General features: G+C 44.3%; 1 protein-coding gene across 1 annotated transcript; it reads left to right on the top strand.

Annotated features, from left to right (window-relative positions):
- Positions 1-993: 993 nt before the first annotated feature.
- Erp27 (endoplasmic reticulum protein 27) lies at positions 994-13,472 on the top strand. The gene is made up of 6 exons (XM_036181991.1): positions 994-1,087; positions 3,364-3,434; positions 6,418-6,534; positions 9,187-9,312; positions 12,759-12,956; positions 13,428-13,472. The coding sequence occupies exons 1-6, from the start codon at positions 994-996 to the stop codon at positions 13,470-13,472; spliced, it is 651 nt and encodes a 216-aa protein (XP_036037884.1).
- Positions 13,473-17,871: the final 4,399 nt, after the last annotated feature.

The raw sequence follows: 17,871 nt of genomic DNA, 5'->3' as shown, positions 1-17,871 counted from the left end.
AAGAAGCCTCTATGCTAGCTTAGTCTATTCCATAAACGCCTTTTGCAAGATGGCCCCGATATCTATCATCCTATTCCTTTCCATAATTCTCAGTGGATAATATTCACACACATTCTGTTTTCATATCTGGATTTTAATTCCTCCCATGAGATGTCTTGTTAATATTGACTGTTAGCTTGACAGAGTCTAGAACCACCCAGGGGAAAGGCCTCTAGGCAAGTCTGTGAGGGAGCTTCTAGACTGGGTCCATTGAGGTGGGAAGACTCACCCCACCCATGGACAGCATCACTCCATGCTGGGATCCTGGACTGAATAAAATAAGGAACTCGAGCTGAACACCATCTCTTCTTCCTGACTGAGATGTATTGTGACCAGCTGTCTCACGCTCATACCGACATGGCCTTCCTTGCCATGACTGACTGGGAACCAAAATAAATCCTGCCTTCTATTAAGTTGCGTTTGTCAGTTATAATATTTTGTCTTGGCATATGTCCTTCACACATTTCGATGTCTGCATAATCGTGTTCACCCAGGACTCTGCTTGTGGCTCCGTGCAGACAGCTATCTTTCATCAACCCGCATTGCCTCGAGTGTTCTTCATCTCTCACAATAGCCCATGAAATTTTCCATATTCACCACTCTCTGTTTCATATTTAAATCATTGATTTTTGTGTTCACCTCCCCCATCAACAATCTAAGTTGAGAGACACTGGATCAACTCACAGCTGTATTTGTAGCCTCCGACTTAAAATCAATAAGAGGCACAGGGTACTTGCATATTTTTATTATTTAAATGAACTAACCTGTCTTTCCTCTGGTTGGATGTGTTCCAAAGCCCTGCCACTTTGAGCCATTTATCACAGAAGGTGAAGGTTCCCCTGGAGCCAGCTGTAAAGTTCCCAGAGCACTAATAACCCACGGCCATTTCACTACATCAGGCTGTCCTGGATCGGCACCCCCAAACTCAACATCTAGGGTTGGAACAGGAGAACAATGAAAATCTCCAGGTCCAGGTGCCTAATCCTTTCGTTTATCCTCTTGTGTGGGCTGGTCCCAGAAGTTACAGCAGAAGTTGAAGAAGCCTCAGGTAAAAAAAGGGGGGGGGGGGCAGTTGCTCCATAAGGAAGCATGTCATAAGGAGAAGAGAGGGGAATATGAAAATACTCTGGGTATTTTTATTAAACCTAGAAATTTTTCCAGAAGTCTCTGAGTAAAGACGTGTGTTGCCAAGCATCTACCTCTCTTACTGCAGATGGTCTCCGCACTACGGACAGAGGCAGGCAGTTGGATCTCTGTGAGTTCAAGGCCAGCCTGGTCTACAAACTAAGTTCTGGGACAGTCAGAGCTGTTACACAGAAAACTTTGTCTCAAAAAAAAAAAAAAAAATCAAAAAGAAAAAGAAAAGAAAGAATATTATCCCTGAATTTTCAATAAGAAAACTAACGTTCCAGTAGATTGAGCCAACCCTCAACTTCCAAGTACTGCTTGACTCCATGCTCACCCCCACCTTCCTACTGTGCTATAACGGCTCTCTAAAGCACTCAAGGAAATTCTTTTTAAAACTAATTTAATGATTCTTTTAAATTACACACATGTCTTTCTGTGTCTGTGCATCTGTGTGTATTTGTATGTTCTTTTGGGTGCTGCAGAGGCCAGAAGAGGGCATCAGAATTGGGGTACAGGCAGTTATGAACCACCTGCAGTGGGTGCTGAGATCTGAATTCAGGTCCTCTGCAAGAGCCCCAAGCGTTCTTAATGCCTGAGCCATTTCTTCAGCCCCCAAAGAAAATCTCTGTCAATTGTGGGTTGTATTTATTTAATGTTTCTGAAGTCTACATTTCAAAAACTTTATCCCAAACCACTTCCCTTAGCCCCTGGTATTAATTAAACCCCAGGCTTATATCTCAGAATTTAAACTAGATACTATATAGTTTGGTAGCAAATTTTCTGAATTTAGAGTTACTTTGTTTGCAACAGTAAGAATATAGTTAAAGGTCCGATGAAATAATAATTACGTAAAAATACACTGACTCATTATTATCGGACCAGCAAAAGCTGTGTTTGTAAACCATGGAGTTTCTGTTGCTCTGATGAAACATTAGGACCAAAACTAACTTGAGGAGGAAAGGGTTTATTTCCTCTTACATCTGCCAGGTTACCCTCTAGCACTGAGAGAAATCAGGGTAGGCTCAAGGCAGGAACCTGGAGGCAGGAGCTGAAGCAGAAGCCATGGAGGTGTGCCACTCACTGGCTTGTTCTTCATGGCTTGCTCAGCCTGCTTTCTTATGTAACTCAGCCCACCAGCCTGAGGGGGGTCCCATCGATGGTGGCCGAGGCCCCCCACCATCAGTCACTAATCAGGAGAATGCCTAACAGTCTTGCCTGGAGGCCAGTCTTAAGGAGTCTTCTTTCCAGGTGACTCTAGCTTGTGACACAAGCTAACCAGCACAACTGACTCCTTGTCAACTGGACACACAAATGCATCACTCTTCAACTGTTGCCTTTGGTTCTTGTTCATCCTCAAAATCTCATATTCATAGCACAACCTAAAGCAGAAAGAGCTTTGAAAGTCCAGGTCTTTAGAATTTCAAACACTTCCAGAGTTTAGTCTCTTTAAAAGTTCAAAATCTCTTAAAATAACCAAAGTCCCTCTAATATTCCAAAGTCTATGGGCTCTTGTTTAAAAAAAATTTTTTTTTAAACTTAAATATATTCCTACTCCAAGAGGTAGGAACCGGGGCACAGCCATAATCAAATCAAAGCAAAACCAAACTTCAACGATATCAGTTACACACTGTCCGTGTCTTGGACTCAGAATCTTCCAGACTCCAGAGGTCTTCAGAAGCTCCAGTTCGCTCAGGCTCTGTCAGTCACAGCACGCGTATCTCATCTGGGAGGCTCAAACTGGTGCCACTCCACATCTACCACTGTACTTGGCGGTCATCACACAGTCCTGGTATCTCAAATATGCTCGGGTCTCCACTGCAGCTGAGACTGAATCTCCACCAAGGGACTCTGTGGTATTGGAATAAAAATGGCCCCCATGGGCCCATGGGAAATGGCACTGCTAGGAGGAAATGTGTCATTGGGGGCAGACTTTGTGGTTCAGATGTTCAACCCACACCCCGTGTAGCATCCTCTTCCTACTGCCTGCCCATCCAGAAGTAGAATTCTCAGCTCCTTCACCAGCACATGTCTGCCAGCATACCACCATGCTTCCTGCCATGATGAAAATGAACTAAACCTCTGAAACTGTAAGCCAGCCCTAATTAAATGTTTTCCTTTATAGGAGTTGACATGGTCATGGTATCTCTTCACAGCAATAGAACCCTACCTATATAGCCTCTCCTGGCCTCTCTACAGAGACTTTAGCCTTGTCCCACATTACTAAGCCCCCAGTTGTTTTCCATGACCCCTACGTTCTGCCAAAACCAGTAACACATGGAAGATTTTTACATGATACCAAGTTCAGTAGCCAACAAGAAATGCAGTCTTGGCCCCTGTAACATGGGTGTGTAAAAATAATCTAGTAAATGAGAAAAATAACATGTCAAATTATCAAAACACTTTTGTGAAGGATGCATTTAGCAGGCCATGGTGGTGCACACCTATAATGCTGCCCCTTAGGAGACTGACAGGAGGAACCAGAATTAAAGGTCAACCTTTGGCTGCACAGCAAATTTAAAGCCATCCTGGACTACAGGAGACATTGTCTCAAAAAAACCAAAAGTATATGTGTGTGTGTGTGTGTGTGTGTGTGTGTGTACAGATATGCAAAAATACATGGCATCTGAGCATATATATCATATATACATATATAAAATCAGAGACATGAGGGAATTGTTGGACAAATCCTTTCTCGGTGCTACTCAAGTTGCTTTATGACTGTAGTGTAAACTAAGATGAACAGGGTGTGGTGGTACATGCCTGGAATTCCAATACTAGGGAGGTGAAGCTGGGAGGGTCTGATGCTTCAGATTCATCTTTGGCTACATAGAAGACCAATAACGAGCCTCCCCGCTTCATGAAATAAATAAAACAAGAGAGAACATGAATAAACTGGGTTGTGATGAATTTTCTGAAATGATTGTTAGCTCGCAGGAATGCAAAGAAGTACCCTAATAGCAACGAACAGAACATGCTGAGGTCTCTACATGCACAGTGTCCAAAACGCTTGAGCTCATGGCCCTTCCAGAGGGCTCTTTTCTGCTTTCGGAGACTCTGTTCCTGGGGAGGATATCTTAAATAAAATTCCTTCCAAACACTCACAAAATAGATGTTTTAAAAACGTTCCCAAAGTCTTGTTCTGGGGTAGAACTTTCTCTCCAGTGCATTATGCAAATGATCCCCTTGACGGAAAGCAGACTTCCTGTTCAAGATTTGCCTCCAGGAGCCCTACACACAAACGCTCCTGAGTTTATTAGTTTAGGAAATAATGAAATAGTCGGGTGTGTTTCCTTGGAAGAACTTGAGTGCCTGCAGGGGAGGGGGCGGTTTACCAAAGAGCTCTCAGTGCCCAGGGAAGGAACTTTATCCCTGCTGCACACCAGGGAGGGGGCGGTAGACCGAAGCGTTCTCACTGCCCAGGGAAGGAACTTTACCCTTGCTGCACACCCTTGTCTCTCCTCTGCTTTCCTGAGTCCAGAAATCCACCTGGAGTTCTTGGCGCTTCAGTTCTCCAATTCTGGGAAACCTGAGGAACTGCCTGGAAACCGGAGGGAGGGCAGGGCCTCCTGCACACAGGAGCCAGGCGTCTATGTCCTAGAAAAATAATCTTCAAGCATTTGGACATACTCAGTATTTAGAGGGCCTTGATTATGCTGCTGCTGATTTGAGTGTTTGCAATAGCAAAGTCCTAAGTGTGACATATTGTGCCAGCTGGCAAGCCCTTCCTAAAGCAATAGAGAAGATTCAAGAGAATAGCTCTCTCTCTCTCTCTCTCTCTCTCTCTCTCTCTCTCTCTCTCTCTCCCCCTCCTTTTCCCTCCCTCCTCCTTTCCTGTGTGTGTGTGTGTGTGTGTCTGTCTGTCTGTCTGTCTGTCTGCCTGTCTTTGTGAATATGTCCTTATGTCTGTGTCCTTGTCTGTGTCTGTGTGTGGATATGTGCCTATGAGAACAGATGCTGGCAGAGTCAGCAGAGTGCCCGATCTACTTGGAGCTGGAGTTATAAACTGTTGAGGGTCACCCAACCAGGGGTACTGAGAACTGAATTCAGACCCTCTGAAAGAGCAGCAAGTTCTCTGAACCACTCTCTAACCCCTGTGTGTGTTCTGTTTCTTTAAGACAAGGTCTTCTTCTATTGCCCAGGAGGGCCCACAACTTTCCATGTAGCCCAGACTGCCTTGAACTCCTGGCAATCCTCCTGCCTGGTCTTCTAAGTGCTGGGATTAAAGACATGAACCACCACAACAGCCTTCTACTTATTTAATGGCTTGGTAAGAATATTGGGAATATAAAGCTGAACGAGGTCCATGGAGACTTTTCTGTTGTCCGTTCATCTTTTTCTCAATGTTCCTACTGAGTGTTTTAGGTTTTAGCACATGCATGTGTACCGGGTGGCTTCAGTCTCACTGTGCAGCACCAGTACCCTGAGTCTCTGATCATCCTGCCTCTCCTTCCAGAATGCTGGGGTTACAAGAATCAACATGTCTATTTCCTATAGTGCTGGAGATCAGACCAAGGGCTTCCTGCAAGCTGGGCAAGCCTTCTACCAACTGGTCTACCCATCTCCAGCCCCATTTCTGTGTGTTAGCTGCTGGGAATTGAACCTAGGATCTCACACACACTAAGCAAGCATGTGCTCTACCACTGATCTATATTGACAGCCAGTACTTCACGTTTTAAAATATCCAGTGATTTGGGTGATTTTCCCCCCAAATATTCTAATTTAAAAGTACATTTCTATACTTTGACATTTATTATTTCATAAGTTTAATTTGCTTAAGATAATCTTTTAATTTTTTTAGTTTTCTATCTTTGAATATATGTTATAATATTCAACAGGGAGATGTAAATGCCAACTAATATTAGATTCTGGTAACTTAAAAGCTATGTGTCACATAACGGCAGTCTTTAAAGGGATAAACAAAGCTTGAGCAACTCCCAACCAAAGGAAGAAAAAAAGGGATAATGGAAAGTAACTAAGTGAAAAATCAGCCAGAGGTTAAGAGAATGGAATTCAGAACGGCTGCACTGGTGGAAAATGCATAATTCAGTATATCAGTGAACTATATTTCATGAAAATAGCCCTTAAGAGACAAGTAGAGAAATGTCCCCAAGGGTAGGAAACTTACTTCCTGTGTTTGGAGCTGTGTTCAGTGCTTGTCCCATCCTCATCGTCAAATGTCATTTACCAACAATCTCAAAGATGTTGCAGGGGTCTCTCGGCCCTTCATTGTGTCTTATTTCCTTTCCCCAGGTTGATAATGAAAAATTGCATTTGGATGCTGAAGACATCGAGAACTTAGATGCCACCAAGCTGAGCCGTTTCATTCAGATGAACAACCTCCACTGGGTGACAGAATACAACCCTCTGGTAAACATTGACCCTATGATCAGTCGTTTGTGTTCCTGTGTCATGGAGGATCCTGCCCCCACTGCAGAGATGTTCTCAACACTGTTAGTAACTGTCCTTCACTGAACACCTGGCACATTGTTTATGTTAATATCCTTACTAACCCTTTAAGATTGACCAGTTCATCCTTTCCTACTCAACAAAGAAATAAACAAACCAGTACCACAACTTGTAAGAAAAAAAGCCCAAAATGTAAAGCTAAGGTCCCTGGATCAGAACTTCGGAATCTGGAGTCTTGCTATGTGAGTGTGCTCTGTGAAGGTCAGTGGCTCTGAGACAGTCGCTAAATCACCTTTCTCGAGCTATGACCAAGAACGCTGGTTTTATTCGTTGCCTTTCTTGTTGCTGCTACAAAGGCAACTTAAGGAGGGGGGGGTTGTTTTGGCTCATAGTTTGAGGGGACACAACCCATCATGATGAGAAGGAATATAGGCAGGATATAAAAGAACTGGTCACAGTGCATCCATAGCCAAGAAGCAGAGCGATGGGTACTGGTCCTCAGATCACTTTCTCCTTGTTTTACTTTTTATTCTATCCAGGACTGAAGCCCATTGGTTTGTTCTATCCTGGTTTGTTCTACACATCTTCATGGTGGCTCTTCTTTCTTCAAACCCCTCTGGAAATGCCCTCACAGACATGACCAGAAGTGTGTCTCCTGGGTGTATCTAAATCCAATCAAGTTGACACTCAAGAGTAACCATCATAGCTTTCTTTACCTAGAGGTTGACTCTTGTCTCTGTTGTGTCCACAGAACCGCATGTGAACTCAGAACTAGTGTTTCCTGTACACATGACCCTGGTGTCATAGTGTCCTAGATGCCAGCCAAGCAGGGCAAGGACACATCTTCCTGAGCTCTTAGACCTAGCCCAGCTCTCAGCTTACAAAGTAGCTTTGTGTCTTTTTCAAATTTCAAATTATCAGGGTCAGCAAGATACTTCAAGAGAAAGCCAGGAAAGAACCTCTTTAGAGAAGCATGTTTAATTTTTATTAGGACTTCACCTCTCAGAAGAAGTCCCTTCTCATTTGGAGAGCTGTCCCTTCAACAACTGCTATTTTTTGTCCATGTACTACAAGCATTTGTACTGGAAAAACTGGACAGAAAATCACAGTCATGCCCTGATCCTGCATGTACATTTAATGTACACACTCGGTGTGGCTTTGCTGTGCAGAACGGGCTGTGTCTGATGAGATTAAACCAGTGACTTCTACACTCCCATTCCTTCTGTAGAGATGGCTCCTTAGCTCTTGTCTCTCCACTCTTCCCAAGAATCCTCTCTGCTTTACAAGTGTGGATGCCACTCGGAACTTAAGTAGCATGAATCTGTTACTCTAACTACAAAGACTGTTATAAGAAGAATCAATTACTTACCACCCTGTGTCACTAATGTAAACTGAACCTGTCACTGAAGTCCAACACCAGGCCTTTAGGAAATACTTCATCTGACCACACTTGCCTTGGCTGCAGTCCCTCTGTGGCCAGCTCACACGCTTCCTTGGGGTCAGCCAGTAGGCATGGAGTGCCTGGATGTTTCTGGACATCTGGGTCTCTGGACAGATTGCAGGCATTTGCCAGGCTGATGTCATCTGCAGGCTCCACCAGTGCTGAAGAAGCTAGTTGGAAGAAGGTTCACTCACGTGGCCAGCAACCCGTTCCTCTTGTCACTGTATAAATCCATCCTTAGGCCTTCTGTTACCATATAAATCCATCCTTAGGGCTCCTTGACAGCCTCATGCTGGACTAGCTGCCCCCAGAATAAAAGGTATAACAAAGAGTTATATATTTTGTGACCTAATCTTGGATTTTCCATCAAGTCCACAATGTCCTCTTAGCTACTCAGTTTGGTTATGTTTAGTGAGGGCCAGAAGATCTACACAGGAACCAAAAACCAGATGGCTGTGCCCAGTTTTAAGATGTATTTTCATTATTTTTAACTATGTGCATGTTGTGTATCTCTTTGGTAGTATGTGCACCATATGCATGCAGGTGCCTGCAGAAGCCAGAAGAGGGTGTCAAATCCCCTGAAGCTGGAATTAAAGCCATTTGTGAGCCACCCAGCATGGGTGTTAGAAGTTGAACTTAGGTCCTGTGCAAGGATAGTACAGGATCTTAAGCCCTGAGCTGTCTCCCCAGCTCCCAAATGATTGTACTTTTTAAAAAGACATTTAATCATTTATTTTATGTATATGTGTATGCGCTTGAGTAAATGTATGTGCGCCACATATATGCATGAGCCAGGGGATACCAGAAGAGGGTATCAGATCCTCTGGAACTGAAGTGACAGACAGTTGTCAGCCACCATATGGGTGCTGGAATGTCCTCTACAAGAAGGATTAATATGCTCTTAACCCATGAGCCATCTCTCCAACATCCAGTTAATTTTACTTGTTAAAAATATTTTTATTCATTATTTGATAATTCTATACATGTATACAAGGTGTTTTGATCACATTTAAGGTGGTGAAACTTAAGAGTATCTTACAAGTTATTTGCCTTTGTATCATTCTGTTCATTGCATTGACATACCTCTGTCTGTCTGTGTCTCTGTCTCTCTCACTCTCTTTCCCCTCCTTCCTCCTCCTATCCTTCTTCTATAACACATTTTAATTTTCCAGATTGCAGCTGGCTTATTTAGCACTATGATTCAGACTCATCTTCTCCTGATGATGAACAAGGCTTCCCCAGAGTATGAACAGAGTGTGCTGAGATTCCAGAAGGCAGCTAAGCTCTTCCAGGGACAGGTGAGTCGGGGATGGTCACCACCACAGGAAGATGGGGTTAGAGAGAAGGACTATAGTATGGTTTCAAGGGTATGAAGTAAGGAGTGGGAGAAATGAAAAAATTTGAAATTAAAGGAACTTTCTTTTGCAATATTAAGACCCAAGTAATCAGTCTTCCTTCCAGCTGTGTGGCTGTCTGTTTCACACTGACATATGCGGAGACAGTAAGTATAAATATGCTGAAGCCAAATCACCTAGTCAGAATTGGTTTACTCATCATAACCCCTGAAGGCTGGGACAGACAGCAGGGACGACTCCTCACATGAGTACCTACAAAACACCTGGTGCCTACCTCAAGTGCACCATGATCCTGGATCTGCCTCCCTCCTGGGTGCAGTTCTGCATGTGGTCATCTGAGGCCCCTTCATTTCAAAACAGTCTGCCCTCTACATCGGGTCTTCCTTGGACCTGCTTCAGGATCTCTGAGTCCCGTGGCGGTGTCTCCTCATCTATGGGCACTTTGAAAGAAAGTGTCTGCAGGAAGTCAGCTTCCATCATACCTCACCATTGTCCTAGATAGCCTCAGCTGTCCCCATAGTGCCCCATCAATAGGCGGAAGTGATTGCAAATGTACTGATTAAATTCATTTTTTATTATGTATTTCAGATAAGATCTCATAACTCAGGCTGGCCTGCAACTCTCTATGTAGCCCATGCTTCCCTCAAACCCACAATCCTCCTGCCTCAGCCTCCTGAGCAGTGGGATAATGGGAATATGCCATAATGGGACTAGCCAAAAAGATAGGCTAACTCTATTTTTTATGACCTGGAAACATTTTTCACAGGCTGTGCTTAAACAAATAGGTAGACTCTTGTTGATCTTTCTCACCCTCTCTGAACACTGAGGAAGGCGAAGTGGTCACTGACATCTTCCATAGTGGCTGTTGGGTAATGCAGACAGCCGGAAACAAGAAGGTCCAGGCTTTCCCTCTGTCTCCGCTGAGACCCCCTCTCAGTCCTCACAGCTAACCCAGTCCCTGTTCTCTTACCTCAGACCTTCTTGTATACTTCCCTTCTTTGATTCTAACTCACATTACCCTGTCCATTCTGGGCACAGGCTGGAAATAGCGGTAGGTGCTAATGGGAGAGGAAACTGGGTTTTGGTGATAGGCAGAAAGGGAAGAGAACTAGAAGGATGCAGTAACATAAATAGCCACCAGATGACGCCATGGGGTCCTTGAGTAATTCTGTTCAAAAGTACAGATTACAAACCAACAAATATCCACAACTTCTAAGTGAATACCCTCTTCCTTTCAAAAGAGCAAGTTGCCAACTCTGTCTTATTGATCCCAAATGCAAGACTAGTAATCTTTACTTCTCCTTGCACATGCCCTTTAGCTCAGTGAGATGCAGGGAAAACAGGCAGACTACCTGAAGCGTCTGTGGACAAGCATCCTAAAATAGCATGGAAGACAGGGCCAGTGTCTGTGGGAGGACAGCTGCCATCATTTGTGAGTGGCTTTTCAGCTTCCTAAGTGCATGCCTGGGATGCTGTAGATGCATGGACCAGTAAGTACCTTCATGCACAAACTGGAGGACCCTTAGAGGAGAGGACCTGATCCTCAGCCCCTGCGCATTTCCAGTGACTACGCTAAGTACCTGTTTCTTTATTTTGCATTGCCCTATTCCTCCACAAATTGTTCCCAAAATATTTGCCTCCCTAGGTGTATGAGTGACTGTACAGCCCAACTTCGCAGACCTCTGGATGCCAAGACTTCCCTCAGCTACTAGTAAAATTCAGGCTATATGATAGGGACACACACACACACACACACACACACACACACACACACACACAAAAAAAAAAAAAAAAAAAAAAAAAAAAAAAAAAAAAAAAAACCAGGTGTCTCTGAAACAGCCATGCTCATCTACCCCTGCATTGCAGAAGTCAACCAGAAGCCTTTCTAATGAAACCCATCACGTAAGCTGTCTTGGGGAGGACTGGTCCCCTGACAAGGGGAGCCCTGAGTGTTCCTGAATACAGACAATCCTCTGCTCAGCAGACCACAAGGATTTCCAATTTGGGTAGACCTGACTTAATAAACAGCTCCCTCCCCATCCTCTCCTCCCCCTCCCCAGCTCATCTGTGGTCCCATTTTCCACATTTCAGTTATCCAGTCACCCATGGGCTCAAAGTAATAAATGGTGAATTCCAGAAGTAAACAATCCATGTGCTTCAAAGAGCTTTCACTGTCCCATATTATTACAAGGGTTTGGTTTTGTTACCAGCTACTATATTCAAAGTGTGTACATACAGCAAGGAAGAGCACTATCCCTGACTCTGGGGAGCCACTGTGGTAGGGCTTCTTACTATGTACTACAATTACTGAAGGTAACATCTCCTTTCTTCTCTGCCCCCATCCAGAAATTTTACAAATAAGAAAACTGAGTCTCAAAGAAACTGAGTTGCAAATCACACAGCCAGGAAGACAGATGCAGACTTAACCTCATTCTCTGCCTTAATCATTAGGCTGTACTTTGTTGCTTGGGGAATCATCAATGTGTCTCCAAAGTCCAAATTCTTTTTAAAAAGATTGTCTTTATCTTTAATTGGGGGGGGGGGGAGCAAAGGGCAGGGGGGGGTGTAAAAATGCCCAGATAGACTGTAAGAGTGTTGGATCTAGAGTTACCGGGGTTGAACTACCTGGTTTAGTATGCTAAAAGCCTAATTCTTAACCTCTAGGCCATCTCTCCAACCCCAAATTTCAATTTTTTAATTGTGTGTGTGTGTGTGTGTGTGTGTGTGTGTGTGTGTGTGGTGTTGTTGTTGTTTTTTCTTTGTTTGGTTTGGTTTGGTTTGGTTTAGTTTGGTTTGTTTTCTCTAGACAGGGTTTCTCTTTGTAACAGCCCTGGCTGTCCTAGAATTTGCTTTGTAGACCAGTCTGGCCTCAAACTCACAGAGATTGGCCTGCCTCTGACTCCTAAATGCTGGGATTAACAGCATGCACCACCATGCCCAGTCAAAAATATGTAGCTAAGGCTGGTCTTGAACTCATGATCCTCCTGCTTCCTCTTTCTTCAGCAAATCCTATGGGCATGTGCCACCACAACTGGCTAAAATTCTTGTAGTTAAATTTGACTAGAGGGATAAAATACCAAAGCAACAAAAATATATTTCAAATTCATTTAAATTTAATCAAGATGTGTTGGAAGGGGGTTGTTCTTATACAGCCCAGGCGAGTCTCAAACTTGCTGACTTGCAATGTGGCCTTGAACTCCTGGTCCTCCTACCTCTGCCTCCCAGGTGCCAGAATTTCAAGTGTGCTCCATCATACCAGGCTTTAACTTAGACTAAAATTATGTGATACAGACCATGAATTCAGTCTGTGTAGTGACAGAAATCACTAGCCTCTCTTTGTCCCCAGGCTCTCAGCTGGACCTTTTCCTTTAACCCCTCCCCAACTACAGGTCCTCTTTGTTCTGGTGGACAGTGGCAGAGGGGAAAACAGAAAGGTGATATCCTATTTCAAACTAAAGGAGTCTCAGCTGCCGGCTTTGGCCATTTATGAAACTGTGGATGACAAGTGGGACACACTGCCCATCACAGAAGTTACAGTGGAGAAAGTCCGAGACTTCTGCGATGGATTCCAAAAGAGGGTGCTGCTGGTGAGTGTGGGGCTTCAGGGAAAGCCATCTCTAGCTGCTCTTCTCTGTGCATTTCCTTTCAGGGCAGGGTGACTTTGAGCAGATAGGACACCTTTAGCTAGAGACAGTCATTTGCAAAGTATTTGTATACAAAAACTTGGGACTTCTCCATTTTCTATTCAAGGATCAATGGGAAATAACTTAAATCCTATATAAAGAGCTCATGCATGAGGTGTAGTGTGGCTTATGCCAGGTACTCTGGAGACTGAGGTGGGTAGACTGCCACAGTCTGAATCCAGCTTGGGGTACATAATAACTTTAAATCCAGCCCAAGCTGCATAGTGAGACCTCTTCAAAAAACAAAACAAAACAAAAACACAAAAACAGCATCAACAACAGAAGAGCTCAGCAGTTCAAAGTAAAGGTGACTTCAGGTGTTTTTCAAGAGTTATCAAGTCTGCTCTCTCAATTCAGCATCATTGTGTTTTTCAGAGAGATCACAATGCAGCCGAAGATGCTGGGAAGGAGGAGCTCTGAGGCTCTCTGGTACTTCTGCATGTGTCTATTCCGTGCTGAATAAAAGGGGGCAGTTCGAATCTCTGCAGCAGTAAACATGGTCATCTCATCTGGTGTTCTAACAAGGGGCGGGAGGATAGCCATGCTCCCTTTGTGTCTGAACATCTCCCTTTCTTGCCTCTTTTGTTTTCAACTTCCCATCCTCTCTCACACAGCCTAGATTCCCGCTGTGAGTGAATAATGAGGAGAGAGGGGCTTCAGAAACTGGGCGTCTCTGTGAAGGAAAAGCATTCCTAGAGAGAGGCTGTTCCGGCAGGTCACTGACATTTTAATTGGTACCCGGCACTGGGCTCGCACAGTAGTTCCTTTTCCTTTGGGGGTCATCCGAGGATAGAAACCTCATCCTCCTTCATAAGCACATATCCTTCTCTGACTTGGGGCCAAGAACAAAAACATGTTTTGGGTTTATTTCTCTCCAAAAGTTCAACGATGTCTCCAAGTTTCTGAACACGTCAGAAACAGAGCATGTCAAAAGCTACACTCATTTAGTGATTGCTGCTCCCCGTGTAAATCAGCAACCCGTGGAATAAATAAAATCCAACACTGTTAAAAGAAGGGTGGCATCTCTCTGCAAGCCAAAGCCTTCGGAGGGAACCCAGCGGCCCAGCTCAGCAATACATGCCCCGCCCTCCCGGGCTGTTTCCTTTTAGGTCACGACCCACTGATGTGTTTTTCCCTGTGTGGGTGAGATGAGTGGTGGGCCCCAGCCATCCTGCGTGAGGACTGATACAAATGTGGCAAAGGAACCAGGGAGTCAATTAGGTAAAAGGTGAGGGAAAGAAAGAAGTTGGGGGCATTTGGTGCCAGGGCACGCTGAGACTAACCACGGTTACTGCCAGTAAGGTGTGCGGTCCAGTACCCGGGATGCAGGGGAGTTTGACTGTGGGTCGCTGCCCACAGGCTGTTACTGTCCACACACAGATGCTACATTGTCATAGCCCTCCCGCCCCCTCCAGGTCCTTGGCTCTAAAGAAAAGGGTCTAAGTGCTGAAGAGCTGAAAAACCACAGATGAACAGAAGGGCGGCTCCAAGTGAGGGACAAGGGGTGAAAGGCTTGCTTGTTCCTTTCTGTGGGCTGACCCCGTGGCCCCGGGCGTGGTCAGTGGCTGGAAAAGAGACTGGGAAAGCAGCTCTTGCAATAACACGGAAACCAGGAGCTTGAGGGGTCACCGGGTCCATCCCAGGGCTGCACAGTCACAGGAGCACGCAACAGGATCATCTCAGAATGCTTCTTTGACATTTTGACATTTCCACTCAGGAATTATTTCTGATGAATGATCCCCTGCTGAGTGAAGTTTCCCAGCCTCTCAGGATGTCTTTTCTTGCAACTCTGAAAATTTCTAACACCAGGAAGGCAGTGGTTCTCAACCTTCCAAATGCTGTGACCCTTTAATACCGTTCCTCATGTTGTAGCGACCCCCCCACCATAAAATTATTTTTGTTGCTACTTTGTAACTGTAATTTTGCTATTGTTATGAATTGTAATGTAAATATCTGATGTGCAGGATATCTGATATGCAGCCCCTATGAAAGAGTCATTGCACACTCTCAGTGGGGTTGAGATTGAGAAGCCCCAGACTGAGAATCACTGACCTAAACGCCCCTTCAACTTCGTGGGGAGGGTGTCATGTTTTTCCCTTTTTGGTGCCCTTAGGAATTGAACTTGGGGCCTTGCACATGTGAGGTGAGTGGTATACTACTTAGCCAGACTCTCAGGCTATCTCCTGGTTACTTTTAAGCCCATTTACATGGTGTCCAGTCTTCCACACAATCCAACCTTTTATCATTTTCATTTCCAGTGTATTTATCACTTGATCATTTTCGCTCTTCCCTTTTCCTCAACTTTCCCTCTTTCTTGCTTAAAATAGTAATACTTCAAGCTTTAGTAAAGCCCCCAAATTATATTATGTTTAATAATGGGTTAATTTTACCATTTTTTATCCTAACATACCCTCCATCACATGCTGACAGCCAACACAGCCTCCATAGGTATTAGCAAAGTCCAGTTTATTGTGCTTGTTCATGGCATTTTGTAGCAATTTTGTCAGATATTATCTTGTTTGCTTATGCTTGTGGATTTGTAGTGCTGAAATGAATTACTCCTTATGAGCTCATGGCTCTTCAAAACAGCCAGGAATTCTCCATGTCCTTGTCAATGCTGATCCTGTTCTTTGTAGTTCTCAGGTCTCAAGACCAGAAGATGAAATTCCTTTAGAGAGAAGGGATTTGGGGTTGTTTGTGTGTTTATTTGAAGTCTCTGTGGTTCCCTCCCTGTGTAACCGGTTGGCTGGCCTCAAACTCAAGACGCTCCTGCCTCTGCCTCCCAAGTGCTGGGATTCTAAGTGTGAAACCAAAGCTGGCAAAAGAAGAGATTTCTGTTGGCTAAAGCGGGGGCCTACTGTGACTTCTGCCATGTCTAGATTCTTCCTTGTCTTTGGTTTATCATTTGCTAAGACTATATTCATTCCCCAGGGCTACACACTTGCTGGAATACTTAGGAACATCTCAGATGTTTTGTGCCATGGGTTCATTCATTAGCTCTCACTGGTAAAACCCCACCCTTTCTTTGAGGTATGAAATGTGCTGTTACTCCATGGAAGTAGGAAGATATCAGAAGATTTGGAAGACTATGATGGGGGCCTACACACAGGCAGAGCAAAGCATGACAGGAAAGTTTGGATTTGACTTCTTTCTGGACTTGGGAAGAACCATTTTGTTTGTTTGTTTGTTTTGTTTTGTTTGAGACAGAGTCTCTGTGTAGCCCCAGCTAACCTAGAATCACTCTGTAGATCAGGCTAGCCTCTAACTCACAGAGATCCACCTGCCTCTGCCTCCCAAGTGCTGGGATTAAAGGAGTGAGCCACCACCGGCCAGTTTGGGAGAACCTTTTTTTGTCTCTGAAGGTTAATTTAAAGCTTGTTGAGGATAATAAAATAGTTTCCATAGGATGTTTTGAGATTCCAGAGTGATGATACATATTAAGGAAAGTCTGGAAACGGTGACACTCTGTGTTCCTTCTCCACATCATGTCACTTCTCCAATTTTCACAGCTTATGGAAAAAGAGAGGCTCATTACTGACTTCCTTAAATGAATGGACCTTCCGAAAGGAAAATTCTGGAGATAACTGTCTCTAACTCACTTTCATTATTACTCAACATAGTGAGGCCACCAGGTCAGAAAACAACCGCCAGTGTTAAGATGATTTGTTATGCAGAATTTGCAAGAAATAAAAGCTGACTATGCCATGGGGGAGGGTGTACAAGGGAAGCCCCTCCAGCACTTGGGTGGCAGTGTGAACAACAGAGAGGTGTGGGCAAAAGCCTTCACAGTGCTTCCCATGAGGAAGAATTGGCTAGGAAGGGTGAGGACGAAGGAGGGTTAAAAGCTGAGTTCAATAGTATGCCCAGGCTCACAGGCATAGGAGACTGTCCTTAGATGTCTAGAGCTTGGCTCTGGGGTGAGTAGGACAACTGTATGGTGGTTAGAACATAAGATCCCATCAGGAAGGTAGGTGGGGTAAGGACTCTCTATGAGTTTGTTTGCATCTGAAACTTGAATAGCAGGGGCTTGTTCGATATCTCTAGAAACTGGCTAACCCTGGTGCCCTTAGATTCCGTGATTCCAGAGTCACCCATCTCCTCAGACACAGAGACTTAAGGAGGAGCTGATTTGTTGAAGCAAAGGCAGTCACTGCTCTCTCAAGGAGGGCAGGACACCTGCCAAGCGGTCAAGTGCCTCTGACTCTCTGGTATTGGAGTAGAGACCTCACAAATTGAAGGAAAACTTAGGCTAATCTCATGCATGTTATTGTGGAATTCCCTGAAAATTCAGAAGGTATTTCTAGGATCCAGAGGAAAAGAAATAGTTTCACCAAACATGGTCTTTTCTAAACCAAAACAATAGTTTTTGGTAGGTGCATGAGTTCAACCTCAGCAACCCTGGAATCTACAAGTAATTCTCTGTATTAGTCAGAGTTCTCAGGAGTAGCAGAACTTACAGAATATGTATAAAGGAGATATGTAAGAATCATTTACAGGCTATGGTCCTACTAATCCAACAATGGTGGGCTATGAACAGAAAATTCAAGAATCTAGAAGTTGCTCAGTCCATGAGGCTGGATGTCTCAGCTAGTCTTCAGTAGACACTGGAATCCTGAAGAAGTAAGCCCTAATGACAGTGAAGGAATAGATTTGCTAGCCAAGGCATGAGCAAGCAGTCAACGAACAAAGCTTTCTTCCATGTCCCTATAGGCTTCTAGCAGGTATGGCCCAGACTAAAGGTGCAAATTTAAAACATGTACCTTTCCTACTCAAGATCTGGATCATAAATGTGTGACTTCCTCCTCAAAGGTCCAGACTA

Source organism: Onychomys torridus, chromosome 3 (genome assembly GCF_903995425.1).
Source record: "Onychomys torridus chromosome 3, mOncTor1.1, whole genome shotgun sequence".
NCBI classification, from domain to species: domain Eukaryota; kingdom Metazoa; phylum Chordata; class Mammalia; order Rodentia; family Cricetidae; genus Onychomys; species Onychomys torridus.
The sequence above is the reverse complement of the archived record's forward strand: the minus strand, read 5'-3'. Positions and strand labels throughout refer to the sequence as shown.